Source organism: Cicer arietinum, chromosome 3, assembly GCF_000331145.2.
Source record: "Cicer arietinum cultivar CDC Frontier isolate Library 1 chromosome 3, Cicar.CDCFrontier_v2.0, whole genome shotgun sequence".
Lineage (NCBI taxonomy): Eukaryota > Viridiplantae > Streptophyta > Magnoliopsida > Fabales > Fabaceae > Cicer > Cicer arietinum.
This window is the reverse complement of record NC_021162.2, coordinates 63,335,852-63,356,632: the sequence shown is the minus strand read 5'-3', so window position 1 is coordinate 63,356,632 and position 20,781 is coordinate 63,335,852. Positions and strand designations below refer to the sequence as shown.

At 24.9% G+C, this 20,781-nt stretch overlaps 1 protein-coding gene across 1 annotated transcript; it reads right to left on the bottom strand.

Moving 5' to 3' along the window:
• Window positions 1-5,725: 5,725 nt before the first annotated feature.
• Window positions 5,726-9,769, bottom strand: LOC101498821 (uncharacterized). The gene is made up of 3 exons (XM_004492929.4): window positions 9,081-9,769; window positions 7,054-7,270; window positions 5,726-6,670 (listed from the first exon to the last, which is right to left on the bottom strand). Exons 1-3 carry the CDS (start codon window positions 9,348-9,350, stop codon window positions 6,177-6,179), a joined length of 981 nt encoding a protein of 326 aa, XP_004492986.1. The 5' UTR covers window positions 9,351-9,769; the 3' UTR covers window positions 5,726-6,176.
• Window positions 9,770-20,781: the final 11,012 nt, after the last annotated feature.

The following is a 20,781-nucleotide window of genomic DNA, read 5'->3' as shown; positions in this document are numbered from 1 at the left end:
TTTCAACATAATCTTTTGAAAGCTAAAGAGTGATTGGAGCTGAAGTAAAGTGTCTCAAATTTTGGAGCAACAGATTATACTCTTTTGAAGATTTTATTTCTTTTTCTTTTAATTGATGAACACTCCTATTATTCACTTCATCAAGGAGTAACTAAGCTCTCTTCTAAAGTGAAGCATGTGATTAAGATACCTTTTTACTATGTCTTAGTTTTAAATTTTAATTTTATTTTAGATTTTTGTTTTCTCAGTTAAATCATTCTATTGTTTTATTTACATTAATTTTTGGAATAACCAATCTTTGTATACCTTAATCAATCGACTAGTGACCAACTACAATTAATTGGTAGATCTATAAGATAACTGAGATTAAAATTCTTGTATACATAGATAGTAATCTTTCAATCATTCAACCTCTTTGTTCGTTATGATTTCTCTTAATTATATTTTTTGTATGATCAATCAAATAATTAATTTAAGAAAAACAATATATGATGAAACTTTGTTAATAATTTTAAAGACGGATTGATAGTTGAGAATATAAATAAAAATTTATATAAAGCTATAACTTAAGATATTGATACATGACCCTGGGTTTAATTTCTATTAATTCAAAGTTGTGTTATTATATACTTTCATTCTAACTTTTATGCTATCGTTACATTTTTGTTATCGCGAATCAACAATAATTTTCATTAGTCTAAATAATATAAAATTTTGATTAAATTGGTAGTTGTTAAATTAATCTTTGTTGATACGATAATCTTACATACTATTACAATTTGACAAATCCGTACACTTGCAGAATTTTATGCAACATTATCATATTTTTTAAGATTAAAAAAAATCAAAGCCAATGAACTCATTTATTGTTTTATATTTTTTAAAAGTTAAATATATCTTTATGAAAATTATTAAATATTAAATACACTCATTAATAATAAAAATCCAAATATTTTAAATGAGAATTATTGATTTTTATAATATATATATCTTAAAAATTGTAACTTTGTCTTATAAGTGAGATAGAAAATTTCTCCAAAATATCTTTTATAATTAGAACCGAAGGTAACATTTACTCTTGTTATCTCATTTCAAAATTTGTCTCCAAAAAAATCATTTAATAGTTTAACTTAATTAATTAATTAATTACTCCTCGTTTAACTCATATGAAAAAGAGACATTAAATGAATGAAAATTTTATATACCATCGATAGGATGGAAAGAGAAAATTCTTTATTTATATTTTGTCGAGAGGGAGCAATAAGCATCGTCAGCTTTCTTTTTTCTTTTCTTCTTATTAATTACTCATTTTGTTACTCTCGGAAGAGACTATACTAAAAAGAAAAATATTTGTCCTCACACTGTTTCTATTCCTATAATTTAAGTTTATCCGTTTACGACACCATCTTCGTGTGGTTCTTTTTTTTCTAATATCATAATTTGAAAAAAAAATTACCAATACTCTTTTGAAAACTATATATTAAGTTTCTTTTTTTTGTTTTTATTTAGTTAAAGTTTGTCATTTGAAAATGTGATTTCTTTAAAAAAATCTGAGATTGCAATTACTACTTTCTTAAAGTTTATTTTTTATTTTTATATTTTTTTGTCTAAGTCGTCTTTTAAAATGATGACTTTTCAAAACACATCGAAAAAAAGCTTTTGTAAATGACTACTTCTAAAAGCTTTTGTAAATGACTACTTCTAAGTCAATGAAAGAGAGAATTTCGTATATAATTTTCAAAAGGGAGTATATTGGTAAAAAAAAATTAATTGGGTTATTAAAATAAAAAACACTCTTCGTGTATATATATATATATATATATATAAAATAATAAATTTGAAAATTATATTTATTATAATTAAGATAATAAAATAGTTATTATTATACAAAAATAAAATTTAGAAAATATAAATCATAATTTTTGTAGAGAGAATATTATAATATTTAATATTTAAAAAAAAATTATTAAATACATACATATATATATATATATATATATAATTTAAAAATAACAATAATGTTATTAGGGAAACAAATTTAAATGCCGTGAAGATATAACACCCTAAAGTATATTCCTCTCCACAAATTTTAATGTATCTCGGAACAATTAAGACATTTTTAATCTAAATTCATAAATTAATGTTCATTAATAGTTTTTTCATCTCTACTTCATTTTTTTGTTCTATTTCTTCAACCCATTAAATGGTATTTGACATTTAAAAGTGTTCAATAAAATGTACAAAAAGGTATCTATAATAGAGAGAATATATATATATATATACACAAAACTTTAGGCTTGCATCGCATGTACATAGTGATTACATATCAAATTGTGTGCATCTCACAATCGTATACATCCAATAATTATATGTGAATTATATATGTTCTATACTTAACACATCATAAGCAAAACCAAGACATATGAATTAATACTTGGATTCCATTTGTGGAAAGTAGAAATAAAATATACTTAGTCACGTGAAATAAAATAAATATAAATTTTTCAATGCAGATACTTTAGTGGAGCTGGCAACAAAGTACCAAAAGTTCATGAAGAAAATCCAAATTCCAGTAGTTAATGGGATCAATCAAGATTGGGAAGTGAAGATGGAGATAAGACACTAGATACTATAATTAAATAGAGCAATGCAGAAGAAACTATGTGGAGAGTTGAACAAGTTCATAGGCTTTGCACTTCTTCTATTGTTGATGAGGTTATTCCATTCCATTGATGCATGCACGGTCAATGAAATAAACACTATTGTTGGAAAGTAAATAAACTTTGTAGTTCAATTTTAATCTATGTATAATCATTGTGGGGGACCATGATATATACTTTATCCATTCATATGTATAGGGGAAAGTTGGGCCAACAAACTTATATGTAGGACTGGATACAATACATTTTGTTTTTATGTTGGGCCACTAGATATGTTGACTTTGAACATCAGATTATATTACTATTAACTTTTATGGTGTTGAAGTATCCACAATTTTATCAATAATAGTCTCCTTTGAAAAATTTGGTTGACCACCATTAATTTGTTGGCAGATATTTAATTAGCCCCTTTAATCCATAAAAAGATTAAGAGAATTAATCACTTGGATCAATGTAATGTTGTTAAGTTAAAATATTTAGGCTAAAATATAACTTTCATTCCTTTGTTTTAAATTGATATTCATTTTGACTTTTTATCGTTTTTAAATTCATTTTGCTTTTATAATTTTTTTGAAGTCGATAAATGTTAGTCTTTTTTTACAGTAAGTTAAAGATAAAACAAAAAAGGACCAGATTATTCTATTAAAAAGGGACAAAATATTCAATTAAGATAAAAAAGGAAAAAAAAAATATGTTATGTCTTCGCAAGAAAAACAACAACGTTGTACAAAATATCTTAGACAAATAGATTCATTTATAACATAGAATTTGAATGGTTGAGTAATTTTTTATGTAGAAAGTAGCTTGACAAGGAAAATGATTGGTTAAAATGCTAATAAGTAAATATTTATGGTTACATACTTTCCATTTCTAGAAAGGGATGAAATACTCAATTCTATAAGAAAAATATATAATATCTAAAAAAAACAATAACGTTATATAAAATTTCATAGACAATTTGAATTATTTAAAAAGAAGACTTTGAATGATTGGGTAATTTTATATATATATATATATAGCTTGACTTGGAAAATGATTGTTTTTGGGTAAAATGCAAATAAGTGAATTTATCGTTACATACTTTCCGTGTACGTATATTTAAAAATATTACAGTTATTAAAATAATAATTAAATACCTTAATTTATGGAAAAATATAAAAATTAATTACTAGATCTACTAGATGTAAATTTATGGAAAAAGATTTAACTCTTTTATTATGAAATTCTTCATATGCTACCTCCACCATATATATAACTTTTTTAAATACCCTCCTTGTATTTTTTTTTTTCTTTATCACACCCCATCACCATAAACTACAACTTTACAGCACTTATTAAAAAAAATGTATTATATTACGGTGTAAATTTTCTTGAAGCGTATAATAAAGTTGAACTTTACTTTTTCTTTCTTTTTTGTTTTGAAAAAGAAGTGAGTAAAGAGTAACTTATGAAGGTATATATTAAGAATAGGTATCACAATAAACTTGCACCGCACTTGTGTTGAGGTTTATAGAGGTTGAGTTTTTCTATTTTAAAATCACATTTATTATAATTAATATATTAAAAAACAGTTATTAAATAATAATAATAAAATTACATTTTTTACAAAGAGGAAATTAAAATTTAAAATATATATAAAAAATATAAATTAAAATTAACAAATACATGTAAATAAAAAATTTAATTTCTTTAAAAAAGTTGTATAAAATAATTTTACTTCCAAAACAAATTCGAGGGTGGGTGTATTGTATCAACACCCCTAATCCACTATGGGTTTCAATTTAGAAAAAGATATGATCCACACTCAATCAAAATACAAGAATTGTGTTATGTTGTCATGTTTGTAAAAAATTATTTATAAATTCGAAAATTAAAAATAAAAAATAAAATATTTTAAAATGCTAAAAGTTGACAAAAAATTTGATAAGGTAAAAAAAAAATAATGAAATTTATAAAACCTAATCTATTTAGACAAAAAAGTATATGAAGTTTTGAAAGAAATAAAAGGTAAAAAGTAGGCCCAACATAAATTTTCAAAACCCAACTTGGCAATGACGTTTGCGTCAAAAAAGAAATGAGTTTTTGAGTTGAATTAAAGTTTCATTCAACCCTTATGTTTATTCATTATATATATATATATACAAAGATGATGTAAATTGTTTACCTTTTGTTTTTAATCTTCATAAATTTCTCTTGATATTTGAGAAAAGAGAAATATATATATTTAAATTAGTTTACACTCAAAAATCACACGCTAAATCAAATACAAGGGATAAAAACAAATTTCTCTTTTCTCAAATATTAAGAGAAATTTGCTTGTATCCCTTGTTTTGATTTAGAGTGTGATTTTTGAGTGTAAACTAATTTAAATTTAAATATATTTAGGTAAAAGTTAACTTAATAATAAATTTGAATATAAAAATTACGTTTTGATTTAAAAACTATAAATTTTAAATTCAAATTTAAATTAATTCTAGATACAGAAACAATTATATTATTTAATAATCAAAATGTCAAAATCAATTTTGCACAAAATTAATTTTGACCCTTCAAACATGAACTTAATTCTTTTTTGCTTTGAATAAGCTCCTCTAGAAAGACTCCTTCAAAGTATTGACCAAATAATATATAGACTTGTACTTCATTGATAGAGCAATTCAAAGACCCTAGCGTCCAAAAAAAAAATAAAACAAGAACCCTAAACTAAACAATAAAAACGAAAAGAAATTTCTTCCTTTTTAAATGATAGATTATTTTTCATATAATTTTAAAAATTAAAACTGTATTACATAAACTAAACATTCAATTGATTCATGATAAACTAAATTATATACTGAAATTTTTAAAGACCTTTTCAAATTCGTAAAGTCCGAGTCAACAAATAAATATCGATATTATTGAATTGATATTATAATTCAAATTCGAATTTAAAACACAACAGTTCTATAAGAGTTTCTTTACTAATTTCTCTAGAAAGAGTGAAGAAAAGAAAAAGTCCTTACCAAATAGCAATTGAGCTAATTCAAGCAATAGAAATTCAAAAGCCATCACACAACACAAGTAACTGAATAAGCAAGTTCCAACTTGGGCTTTATTAAATTTTTCAGCAGGTTTAAAACCAAAACAATCAGAATTCATAGCTCCAAATATAACAATAATGAAATTACAAATAGTTGAGCTCATAACTCAAAAAATATAGAAAGATACAATATAACAAAATTTCCAAGTCCCAATAAATAGACGAGGCAAGGAAGCAATCAGATATAAAGTAGAGATACCCAATACTGTACCATGTGACGCCGCCGTTATATAAAGTACATAAACTCAATGGGTACCATACCAAACAAAACTCTAAAACTCCGCAAGATCAGAAACAAAGAACCTGATGCATAATGAAAACGCCTTATAACCGCTGCTAAGGCTTCTTATTAGGTTACGACGAGGGAAAAATGTCGCAAAAAAATTGTAAATTGTATATTCTGTTAAGAGAACTTGAATGCCGAAATTCTTTACGTGTCAAATAGGCCTCAGCAACGAGTGCCTCCATCGGTCAGATTTCATTCTCCGGTTACTTTCAATGTTTCGAGCCTTCAACATTCGCTCCACTTCCATTGCTGACTGAAGACAAGTTTGCAGCTTCTTCAAGTGTCCGCGACATTGCTTGTGGTCGAAGTCATCGCCATTTTCTGTACTAATGTTGCCGTCTGAATGTGTGATTCTTTCAAAGGGTGATAGCCATTTGGCATGCAAATATGTTAAAGATCTCCATGGAGGAAAAGGCATAGAATTTTGTTGCAAAGAAGATCTTGTAGCTTCCTCCATTATTCCGAGAAGCTGTTTCAGCCTAGTGAGGGAACCCACGTAAACAACTGGAAGCGATTTCAGTATCCTGTCATACGAATCAACAGCTCTGGCTATTTCAAAGTGACTTCGAAAATCGATATCGATAATCAAACGCTCTGAGACTCCAGAGTTAGTGTCGACCTGCACATCAATATATTCGTATTCACCTGCGCAAAAAGTTTATGCACAAACATTAAGGCCACAGTATTGAGTTTATGAACTATATAGCAGCATCACACATTACAGTTTAAATTGAAAGTCTAAGGTTTAAATTAAACACGGTTTCTCGTATAAGTTAAAATTAAATTATGCATCTCATTCTCAGATTTGTTTGACACTCTGTCATTCAAAGTCTCCATAAACATATATAAGTTTATAAGAACTTTTTTGCAAGTGTAATATAATAAACAAGAATGTCATTTTCACTCTCTTAACATGGTAAAAAAAATCAATGCAGACAATACAGTTTTTTATTTAGCATTGCAATCAAACCAATGGAGGCAGCTTAATGAATTGCAACTTCGGTAAAATCAGATAAATATGGGCATACCTCCAGGGACCTTGCCAATAGGCTGCCATTTAGAAGTACAAACACCAGCGTCGTAGCCAGAAAGTCTCATCAACTTTGCCAAATAAAACCTGATACAGCTTGCATAACACGGACCAGAATTCATAGTTTCAAGTTTGTTCTCTTTCATTGATCGTATGTGAGAATGAACAACTGAGAGCAAGTCAATCTCATGTGGAGTCACCGATAGCTTGCAAATCTGCGTCATGAGACATCAAAAGATATAAAGTACAACTTAGTATTAAATCATTCAGTTGTACAGTTAAAGATAGAAAGGAAAATCTCCTTCTTCTACAATTTGTATCTTATTTGCTGTAAAAATCCATGTCTGGAGTTCAAATAATTGACAAAGGAGAAGAAACTGCTTCCGAACCATGCTCCTAGAAACAGGAGATCACGTGTTGAAATTCTCAAACAAATCCAAAACTAAAACGAAAGTATCTAAATGGATTCAATATTAACAAGATTCGCAAAACTGAAACATGTCATACAATCTATACAGACCAACTACTACTTGTACACTAAAAAAGGACTAAACCATCAAGTCAAAGTCAACATTTAATTTAATAATATTAATATTAGTACAATGGACCAATTAAATGAACATGCATACAGCTCATGGTGCTGTAGACTTTGCATACAATCCAAACCAACTGAAGGAAAAAATGAAACAATCTACAAACAAGTACATAACCCTAGGAGATTAGCCTGGTAGTTAAGGATATGTACTCTCCCTCACTTAATATTACGTTCAAACAAGTAGTTAGGAAAGTTAGATCAATTAATTAGGGAAGTGAGAGACATTTGTTAGTTAGAGGATATTGGTTTCATGTATAAATAAATAGCGGAATCTAAGGTAAAAGTGGTCCCTTGGAGGAGAATTATTTCTCCTATTCCTAATATTCATAAAGATTGTTCATTGCTTTTGATTGTTTATATCAACTTACCAATTATCTTTCTTAATTAAGATTGTAACAGCAGGCACTCAATCTGGGATAACTTAAAAGATGACTAAATGACCGTGAAAATAAATCCAACATATGTTAGTAATAGTGTTATCAATCACATATTGCAGAAAATGACGATGTGTTCAAATTTCGGTACGCGACAACACTATAGCTCTGATATAGTCGCAATTTGACAGCCAATTTGACGACACTATGTATTAAATAGCATATCACAAAAACAATAGCAACTTGTTCACATTCCGTTATACTATAGCCGCTATTTGAGGTTTGTAAACATATTGGAAAGCATAGAAAGTACTGTAACATTCTAGCAACAGATGGTAGAAAATATATCATTTCAATTTTCAGCTACAAAATGAAACCAAAAAGAAAACTTACATCACAAAACGAAATCAGGAGACACAAATAACATGAACTATTAAGAAGAAAAACAAAAATTATATTGCATAACTACAATCTTTGCACTTTGCAATCAATTCCATTATTCAAGACAAAAGAGAATAAGGGAAACAAACACAGTCTATCTTCTGTTATACACATCCATAGAAATTAGAATTTAAAGCACATATAGGAAGTTTTAATTTTAACCTCACAAATTGATATATAGAAGATTCTACTTCCAAAATTAAGCTAGAAGATGGGACCAGAAAATTAAAACAGAACTTAAAAAAAAAAAAATACACATGTCATAAACAAGAGTATCTAAAGAGATACTCTACAACACATCCTATATAGCAAGTTAGCAACTTCTAACTTCACACATTAAAGCTTTTCAAACTCATAATTTTTTAATCATTGTTGCTGGTTTCACTACTTTTTTTTTCAGTTACACCTAAATAGGTAACCGAACTTAATTTACCATGTACTTGAACCTGAATTAAGCACACGCAGGTTGAGTATTCGGATGTAACCGGAAAAAACAGGGTGTAACTAGCGAAACTGATATTTAATTCATAAGAAAAAAAAATAAACAAAAACAACTTTACCTTAACAATTAATTAATTAAAAAAACTCAAGATTTTTTATAATCATAATAATTACCTGAATCTTTTCAGCGAGGTGAGCAAAATCAGAGAGACCAGATTCGCTATCACTGCTACACCAAGACTCAGCACCACAGCTACCATTCTCTAAGAAATCGCTAACCATATTTCCCAAATCATGTTCGCTTTCAAGGCTGAAACCTTTTATGATCTTCCCGTCGCCGGCGGAACCAACACTGAGCCACAAATCACCGTCGGCGGCAACACAAACACTGTAATTAATCCCTTCAACCTCAACGACGTCGTTTTCACTACACCATGTTCCCATTTTTCCTATATTTTCACAAACAAAAACAACAAAACGGTGCCGTTTCACAAAAATCAACACCACCGCAACAAAATCAAAGCTTCAATTTTCAACGACGGAATTATAATTCCTTGGATACACACGATTGATTTGTGAGAAATTCGGTAACCCAAATGAACACGAAATGTAATTCGGTCAAAAGGATAAAAATTTAATAATTGAATAATGAAAAAATGGAACTATTCAAAATTTTAATTTGTTTTGTTTGTGTGTTTTAACGATGAATTAACTTGCGAGGTTTATTGTTATCGTTTTATGAAATTGAGAATCTGATAACGAAATAATTGGCCTTTCGATCGAGAAGGAAGAACGAATGGCAAATGAAAAAATGATTTGGAATGAGAAATGAGAAACCCAAAAGATTGGAAGGCGATTTCATCGGGGAAAGGGATGATGACAATATAAAAGGTCGTAGATTATGTGAAATGACTATATTACCCCTTGAAAATAACTTGGTTGGCAAGTTCGTTTTTTTGTTTTATTTTGTCGCTTTATTATTAGTTGGCGTATGAGAGGAGTAAGATTGGAGGGGTGAATATCAGAAGATACCTCTCATTTTTTTAAAAAAAATACTAGTAATTTTTAGGTAAATCACATTTCCCTTATTAAGACAAGCTAAATTTGCACAATTTTCAAAAGGAATAGAATTATCGGTTATTAAAAAGATACACGACCAGGTTCATCTGTTTTCTCATGAATCTGCCATAATTACGGTACACATACACAATGTCTTGTTGTAAATTGCAATATCAATCGATTGAATTTTTAAAATACATTATTTTTTATTGAGTATTAATATTAACTTAATTTTAACTAAATTCATTATTTTTTTTACTGAATTTTAATATACACTTATTTTTTACTAAATACATTATTTTTTCCTGAATTTTAATATACACTTATTTTCAACTAATATGTAGGTACTTCTTCTCGTTAATATTATAAGAAGAAAATAAATTATTTTTTTATGAGTACTAAAAATGTAGTTAATGTTTTTTCATTATTCAACTATTTTTTTAATTTTCAATTGAATATAATTATCATTAAATATTTTGAATTAAATAAAAGATATCAATAATAATAATATTAAATTAATTAAAAATAGTTAACATTTATTTATAACAGTGACTAAAATTTAAGATATTTTTTATTTATGATAGTAACAAAGGGAATATGTATTATACTTTAGTCTATTTTTTATTTAAAACACAATTTTAATAGTGATGAATGACTTCAAAAGCCAGTTACTTGAAGATTTTTTTTTTTCTTTTACTCTTGCCATGCCATTCCAAACTTTTTTTTAATCTTTTTCATTATTAATTTTGAAAAATCAGAAGTTGATTTATAATATTATTATCATTATTTTGACAACTAGATATAAAAATATAAATCGGTTTAACAAGTGTTCTAAGAATATTTATTAAGCAACCAAAAAAAATAAAAATAAGTTTTACGAAGAAAAAAATTATAATTTCATAATATAAATTACACAATTTTTCAGAATTTTTTTTACATTTAGATTCTTACCAAATATTCATATATTAGTTGTCAAATTTCTTACTTGAGAGTGTTTAGAGGATAGAAGAACAGACCTTTAGAGGTAGGAAAAGAGATAAAAAAAAATATAGAGAAAAATTTCATTTCATTTAAGTGAGTAATTTTTTATAAAACAACAAGAGAATGTTTATAGTTAATATAATTTTTTTTTTAAGTATTATAACAATACATAAAGGAATTGAAGAATTCATCTAATGCTTATTTGATAAAATTAGTTTATAATGTTTGGTAAAATTAACACTTCAATTAATTTAAAATATAAAATCACATTAAAGAACATTTTTAATCAAAAATATTTTTTATTAATTAATATTTAAAATATTTTAAAAGTAATAATTTAAAATTTATTTTGTATTAATTTAAATTTTACCTATTTAATTAATCTGATATGTTTTTTTTATCTTTTTTTGTTTTAAAATAAAATAAATTAAAACTTGTTTAATTTAAAATATTAATTATTTAAAAATAAAAATTATTTATTAATAATATAAAATTATAATAAATAAATTATTTACTTTAAATTATTATTGATTAAAATTAATTAAAATGTTAAATTATATAAATTATTTATTTTAAATTATAATAAATAAGTTATAAAGGAAAAAATTGTTATAATAGTAAAAATAAAATTAGAAAAATAATAATAATAAATATAAGATCATAAAATAATTAAATTAAATTATCAAAAACTACTATAAATTTATGAATAATTATTACCAAATAAATTATATACTATAAACTCTTTTTTTAACCTTATCAAACAGAATCTAAATCCTTTAAAATTCTTCTCCAATATATATTGTTTAAATTCTCCCAAATTAAAAAAAAAAATGTGTAATAAAATTAAATAGAGTCCATAAGAATTCTTTGCATAAACTTTCAAACAAAAACCTTAGTATTTCCCAAGGAAGCTTGGTCATACTCGAGGTCATGTACCACCATGACATGAAAGGATAATAAACTCAAGTTTGTTAAGCATTCATATCATCAAGCCTTTGTAGATCTTGTTTGGGCGTTGTGCATAATCATAAATATTTTGCTATCTTGCCGACTCGGGACATACGCCTGTTAATTAAGTTTCCATCATACTTAATTTTTCCAGATTAATTTGCACTCAAATTCTTATATTATTTTATGATGAAATATAAAAAACAAATAATTATAAAAAATATGCAATTAATCTTAATTTTTAATCAGATAAATTGATTTTTTTATTTTTTATTTCATTTCAGAAGTAGTAGAACAATTAAGAAAATGCTTTCATATCTCAAATATAGAAGAAAATGAGTCAACAAAATAGTTGTATTTAATTCAAATTTTAAACTAAATATATTAGCTTTTATTGATCATTTTGTATAATTAATGTGTTTATTTTATATAGAAAAATATCTACAATATCTTTTGTTTATTGATGCATTTAATATAAAATTTTCATATTGTAAAACAAGTTAATATTATTAATTAGAATTATATTTAAATTAAAATTATAAATTATAAAAATCTTATATTTAGAAATAATTTTTTTTGTCAATAAATATTTATGATTAAGGACAAATGTAAGAATGGATAAGATACTCTTTGAGATTTCATTTGGTCATCAAATGTCCTAGATCTTATTTTCATGTATTATCCAATTGATTCTTCTCCTTCATTTTTTTAATCAACGAAAGCAATTTTTGACTTGTTAAAAAAAATTCAAATGAAGCCATGGTCTTTTAATACTTTTAATTGAAAGAACTTAATGAATATTGGTCAAACCTACCCATGTTAAGACTTTTTCTTTGTTCTTATAAGACTCGTTTTTATTTGAAGGAAAAATTATTTGTTTACCTTGAAAGGTCTGACTTAGTATATTTTAAAGATAAAAGTAAAAGGGATACTAAAACTTAGACTAAGTCAAATTACAAAATCATTTTAGAAAAAAAAATTTGCCAGAGCTAAAAAATTAAAAACCATTCGAGACCATGAATTTTATTAGTATATTTGTAACTTTGGATTTTTTATTTTTTGACAAAATGTTTGGATATCCTATAAGAGGCGAAATAAGATTAAATGGAATAGAAAAATAAAGTAAAATGTTTTTGTACTCAATAAAGTAAATTTTTAAACAATGAAATAAATTTACGAAACCATTTTTATAACAAACAAAGAACTGCCATCCATTTCTAATTTTTAGATACACTATACTCAAGGTAGTAGTTGTTCCTTTGATTAATAAAAGAATTATTTTCTTTAATTTTTTTATAATAAGAAGGAAAAATAGTGATGTTAATGAGAGAATATTTCTTATATAGTCACAAATACAAATCTAAATTATTTAAGCACATACAAAAAACACACACTATTAATAACCAAAAAATTAATGACAAAAAAGTTATTTTTTCTTACTGAGATTTCTTCATTTATGTGTACTAAATAATATACATTTGTGGTTGTGACAATACAAATCTTAATGAGAACATACTTTTAGAATATGATAAAAGTGTCATCACACATATCTTTAAAGCCGCGTTATTTGAATTTTTTATTTTATTGTAGTGTTAATTTGGTTTAATTTGAAAATTAATTTTAATATATTATACATTCAACTAATAATTTTAACATTATATCGATTCAAAATTAATTATGTGTATTTTATATCATTTAAATTTATCACATTTACAAACATTTCATCTTTTTTTATTGTTAACTTAAATATTGTAAATTTATTAAAATATTTATCTTTTTACTTTTAGAAACTTTACATTTATATTACTCTAAATCAATATATTATATAATTTCAACAAATACATATCATTTTGTATCACTAAAAGAAAGAGAACATCACGATCCATGAGTTTTTTATCTTAAAAAATACTTAAAAATGAAAAACAAAAAATAAAAGAAAAGAAAGTGACAACAAGGTAGGTTAAAGATAACAAGCAAAATAATGTAAAAAAAAGATAACAAGCAAAAGAATTTAAAAGGTCCACTCGGGAATCCAACACACTTTCATTTCTTTCTTCTTTCCTTCCTTACTTCCCCATTCTTTATTTGGTTATTTAAAACAAAATTTCATAATACCCTCGCAATAATGTTTTTTTTTTCTTTTCATATATTTTCTTTTTAAAAAAAATTAATCAATATATTCTACATTAAAATGTATATACTAAAATATATAATATTTTTTTACCTTTAACAGATCGCATCTTCACCATACAATCAATAATTTATTCGCAATAGGAGGTTGCATCCGTTGGATGCGACCAACTATAAACTTTTAATTTTTTGATTTTTAATTATTCTGCAGTATGAGGTTATAGATGGTTGAATAATGAAAATGCGACTTCTTGCAAGTAAAAAAAAAAGAAATATTTTAGTATATAAATTTCAATATAGGATATATTGATTAATTTTTTTTTAATGGATATACTTGCAAAAATTCCCACAATAAAAGTCGCGTTAACAAAAGAATTTTGTCTTTAAAAGACGATTATTAGTAATTTTTAATGTAATTTTAATTAATTTTTTAATTGTACTTTCTAATTAATAATATATACAACACTTTTAAATTATAATTTTTTACACTTTACATTTATGATAAATAGAGTACATTAATAATTAATAAAAATAATTTAGTAAACCTAAATAGGTAACTATTATGAAAAATAAAAAAATAAAATAAAAAATTAAAACCTTAGTCACTATTATAAGAAAAACTTAATTATTTTTTGACCATTTGATGCTATTATTCATAATACACACTTCATTTAATTCAAAATATTTAATATTGATAATTAAATATTTGACATTTAAAAATGATAATTTAACTAATTTAATTTATATTTTACTGGAAATCTAAAAAAATTAATCACACTTAATTACATTTTTTTTAATATAAAAAAAAAATAATTTTTTTACTTATAATTGTGATAAGAGAGAATATCTATATAAAAATCGGTGCAATAAATTTAAATTTGATAAATTAATTGTATCTAGTTGTTAACGAACACAATGTTAAAATCTAATAATTAAAAGGACAACATTATGATAAAATAATTTGATTTTGAATCTGCACCAATTTGTTTTTGAACTTACCAATTATTATAGATTTATAAATTTTAGATGTAGATATGATAGATATGGATAGGTTGCTTTCTACTTGGTAAGTTGATGGATGTGAGACAAATGTCACTTCAACAAGGTTGGATTGCTAAATGACGAAACCAGCATCATTACATCTGTGATCACATTTGGAACTATTCAAAATTAGGGAATTGCCCAACTATGGAAAATTAAATTACTGTAACAGGTGTGGAAGTTGTCAAGATTTGGAATGATTATTTTTTCATCTATTTAACGTTCATAATAGTTGTATTGTGCAACTACTTGTTGGAATTCAAATCCATATAGTTTAGTGAGTCAATCAATTATAATTTGAAATAAATGATTATTTATTTATTTCAAGCACACACAAGAAGAATAAATACCAGAAATTTTATTTTACAATTTTATTAGGGCCATTTTTTATAAAAGATAGTGGTTAGCATATAAGTATTTGATAACGGATAAATTTATGATCCGTTTGATAGATAAGATATGAATAAATCATCATATCATGTATGAATCAAGTATTTGATAAACCATAATATAATAAGTTAATTCATAATTCAATCATATGTTGTGTCTTTAGTTGAAATTTATATTGTGAATATGAGTTGAGTTAGAAATCAGCATGATATGATAAGAATAGTAGTTCTTCAATTGCACTTATAAAATATAAATTAAAATATAATAAAATATAAATATAAAATCAATTTATAAAATATAATCTAAAATATAAAAATATAAATTTAATCAAATAAAAAAATAATCAATAGAATTTTATATTAAACTTTAAAATAAAATATTAATAATTAATTTAAAGAAATGTTTATGAATTTACACAAGGATAGTTTTGTCTTTTTATATAATTTAATAAATTAGTATTCACAATTATAAAAATATGAAAGTTAATTAAAATTTTAAATAAATATAATTTCTTTACAAGGTATTCTTGCCATTTATATATAATATATATCATATATTTATTTACATTCTAACAAATAAAAAAAATATTATTTAGTTACTCGTGATTTTGTTTTTAAAATTTAAATTATTTATTTAGTAGTGTCAATGGATAGTTTTAATATAAAATTATTTAATTACTTATTTATTTTTGTTAATTTATAATATTTAAAATATAGTTTTAATATGTGAGATGTGTTTCAAATACATGACAAAATAGTATATATAGATAAGATAATTTAAAGGGTTTGGTAAAATTAATGGTTGAGTGATGATGCAAGAATAAAACACTATAAAAATATATTTTTTATTAATATTTAATAAATTTAAATTTATTTTTAGTTTCTTCATTCAGTTGTGTCATATTATTGTCACGTCATTATTGAACTTGAAAAATGAAATATGTCAATAAAATTCCAAAAATTGTATACAAAGCCAAAAACTCAATTTTAAAAATAGGACAACTAAAAATTAATTTTAAGTGAAATAAAGAATTAAAATCACGTTTAAGTTTATTTTATATTTATCAATTCAGATAATCATGGTAAAAATGAGAAGAAAAAAAATAAAATATATAAACTATAAATTCAAACATTATTTAAAGTAATATCTTAAAAAAATTATAAAATCATTAAAAGAAAAATTATAAATTCGTAAGCAAACACCTTCGTTTTAGTCAAGAATTTATGAATTTACATGCTATAAAATAACTTTTGTTTTCTTTGCCAAACACATCCGCTATAATAATTTTGGTATGATTAAAACAAATGGGCACAACATGACAATGCATGTGGATAGAGAAGAGCTCTTGATTCATTACACTATGATTAGGAAAACCCCATTCCATTGTTTTAGGATGGGGATACAAGGCATCTTTTGGTTTAAATCCAAACTGGCCCTGCAAGGTAGTTTACAAGACTGGACATAATCATCATTTATCAACATGACAGATCATTTTGGGTGATGTCTGGATAACAAGGTAGACATTTGGCAAAGAGATTAATTAAAAGGTAGGACCACTCATATATAAAGATTCCAACTTTTGAATAAACACGTAATAATAAACGAATAGACAATGTCAACATTGGCTTCCATTATAAAATATATTATTTTTAAATTTAAATAAATGTTGTCTTATGGCGGCTGTTAATAATACAATCATGTTATCTTATATGTTACAATATATCACATTATAGTACCTACATATGAAAATCATTGAACAAAATATAAATAATATGCATTACATGGAAACAGGTTACACAACGGTTGAATTCGTGAAAAAAAAAAAAACTCAAATATATTCTTAACACTACATATTTAATACCTTGTTTTCTTTTTATTAAAGTATATAAGTGTTGACATATTATTTTCATAAAAAAAATTATTTAATTATTATTTACTACAAAATATAAATAATATGCATATTATATTTCTATACTCTGTCAATATAAAAAGTTTTTCTTATTCATAGAAAAATATAAATTTTTGTTTAGAATGTCAATAAATCATATTCGTCAAATTAATTGAATTTTTTTTAATTCTTTTACCATAATTACTTCTAATATAAAGTTACATGTACGTTTTTCTTTATATTAAAATATTGGTAAATTATTACATCTAGTTATATACATAAAACAAAGTTTGGTCAACTAAAATTGATGTATTTAGTTAAAATTTTAAATTAAATACATCAATTTTTGTTGGCTCAATTTTCTTTTATATATATCATTAGAGATAGTAGTTGTTAGATTAGTTTTTTTAAATAACTATTTTAACGTCCCTTAACTCACCCGACTAACTACTTATGTGGGACTAAAGACACATATTATTGGTTATACAGTGCTTACCTTGTAAAACATTTTAGACATATCACAAAAGAAAATTAAACTTACAAGAATAGTGTTATCAACAGCACACTCTTTAACACATATTTTTTAATACATTCTCTTTAATTGATTAAAATACACATTAATTCCATCAAATTTATATAGAACCTATATATTTTGATATGATCTATGTAAATTTTAATGGATCAAATGGATGTGTTAAAAAATATGTATTAAAGAGATTGTGGATAATGTTTTTCTGTATATAATAATGCTCTTCAACTTATAATATATAACACAGGTTTTATTTGTCAACAATATATGATACCGTTTGTTCTTTTGGTCAACACAACATATACTACTACAATTTGGTAATGGTTCTGTCAAGTTGAGCTGCAAATAAATATATGGGCTAAAGCCCAAAAATACAGTCCACTCTAACTGGGTCCCATATAACCCACTAAATTTTGTTGACGGAAATTTTTTATGTAGACAAATGTAGTTAACTTATTTGATCCAATATGCATAAACGTTAGTTTTAATCATAAAATTATATTTTGTAAATAATAATAATATAATTTACACATATATTATCATTTTATAATTTTCAACACCAAATTTTATCCTTTTAATTTATTTACTGAATGCTTTTACCTTTTCTAAAATTAATAAAAAAGTTTGTAATTAGTCATTTCCTGTAGTGAAAATCATCAATTTTAAAGACTAATTTTTCTCGTGATATTAATTAACAAAAACAATGTTATAATTATAGGGACTAAAAACATCTAACTTCATCAATCAAAAGTATTACTATTAAAAAAAAATTTGGTACATAGTATTGCTATTAAACTTAAGCAATAACATGCATGTTTTAACAACAACAAAAAAAGCAATAACATGTAGGCATAAAGTTATAGCATATTTTGTGTGAAAACAAAATTAACTAAATGTTTTATTAGTGGACATTTATATATCAATGAAAGCAAAACCATGTTACTCAAAGGATCTTAAAAGTTCAACACAAACTCCTTTAATTTAGGAGAAGCTTCTTTAGGGTGTAGCTCTTTATAATCAAAAGTCCTCACCTTTTGCTACTACTTATCAATAAAGTATACATTAATCAATATATGCCTCCGTTCTTTAATATGATGCAATTATTATGCATACGCTACATAGAACAAATATATAGTCAAAAGGGACAGTGATTAACTTGGAATATATTTATGGTGTGGCCTTGGTTGATTGTGCAAATTAAAGGATGGAATATGTCTTACAATCAAAACAATTAAAGCAATAAAATAAAGGTTTCTTTTGCTTATCTTTTTTAATTGGCTGGTCCTCATCAACTAAATGGCCTCATCAGATAAGACTACAATTATCACTTTGGATTCAAATTCAAATTCACTAGTCTTCTTTTTACTGGAGTGATGTTCCATATTAATTACTCTTTAATTTGAGTGATGCCAACAGCAATAAACCAAGATTTTCAATTTTTCATTGATGTGATATATGCAAATTATTTTCAGCTTGTGTAAGAGAATGTTATGAAGCCTTGTCAAAAAGTTCTTTGTTGTTTTAACAACACTTTAGTCTTTACGTGTTAACTGGATACCGTCACTATTTTGTGTTTTTGACTTGGTGCAAATCAACATGAAATTTATAGATCATCTAAAAATAAGGATTTTCAAAAGATTATTTTTAGATTTATAAACCAAGGAGTATGCATTTGGTACGGTGTTTCAATATATCCTTAGCATTAGACTTAGATCGACTGTGGTCATTATTCTTTTATTACATTGCAGTTAGACACATCTAAATAGTCTAATTAAAATCAAACAATTTATATTTCAAGTTTATATTTTAAATTTTAAATTTAAAAATAATTAAAAGTCAACCTTAATAATTTGAATCGTTCGATGTTGATCGAATATTAAATAATCCAAATGTGATTATTACACTGCATTCAAACGCACTAAATCCGAATTCCCTCCGCGTTACTTAATGAAGAACATTTCCTTCAGTTTTTGTTCTATGCTGTTCTTAGAGAAATAGTGAGTTAGGAGGCAATTTTTTTTTTATTTTCTGTTATTGTAGATGGTTTATGAGGAATCAACTAATCCTCAACTCAAAAGGTCTTCTCATAGATGACATTTTAAAATTGATTAAATTGAGATCTTGGTCTTGGACTTGTGCAAATGTTTTAGTGTTTTACATACAAATTTAATTTCAATTTTGTATTTAAACCCTTTATATTATTTCCATTATCATAAACTTTTATATATCTATGTTTATTTTCTTGCACATGATCAAATCGACTTACACTTCCTAATCCAGTAAGATTCTTCACCACTTGGACCCTTTCATATTTGGAGTTCTTTCTGGATCCTTGAGGTGTAGGAGCTTACTATACTCATGAATATTTTTTGTATCGTTAAAAAAAAAAATCATTATATCACTTTTTCTCTCCCTCTAATCCTAGAGTTTGAAAAAACTTAGTTCCGTTATTTTTAAATAGGTGAGAAAAACTTCAAAAAGATTATATAAAAAAATCAATTAGATTGGTCTAGAAGTTATGGGTTGAAATTCCAAAGAAAAAGTGAAATAAAATTAATTGAACCGACCTATATTAATCATAAAAGTCCCTTAGAAAGAAAGAAAAGAAGAGTTGGGAATTAGGAGTAAAAGTGGTCCTTTTTGCATTTGCGTTATTCGATTTACCTTTGGTAGGACTAGGCAGCTAGAATCAAATTCCTCCCCCAACCCTTTCATAAATGTATTTTTGCTATATACTTTTTAAAGTTTGATTCTGATCCAACGTTTTTCATTTTCCACGAAGGTTCAATAATTGACCCTAGCTAGCATAATATTGTCCAGAACTTATATAGTTCAAAATAACTTAAAAGTTATCGAACAAAAAAAAAATACATTCAATATTCATTGACACTTCTCCATCACACTAGATA

Bases quoted from the DNA above. Each gene is read 5' to 3' on its own strand.
- LOC101498821 (XM_004492929.4), bottom strand. From the start codon at position 9,350: ATGGGAACATGGTGTAGTGAAAACGACGTCGTTGAGGTTGAAGGGATT. The intron at 7,271-9,080 runs GTAATTATTATG...CTCATGACGCAG, and splicing joins ACCTCGCTGAAAAGATTCAG to ATTTGCAAGCTATCGGTGAC. The intron at 6,671-7,053 runs GTATGCCCATAT...CTTTTTGCGCAG, and splicing joins TATTGGCAAGGTCCCTGGAG to GTGAATACGAATATATTGAT.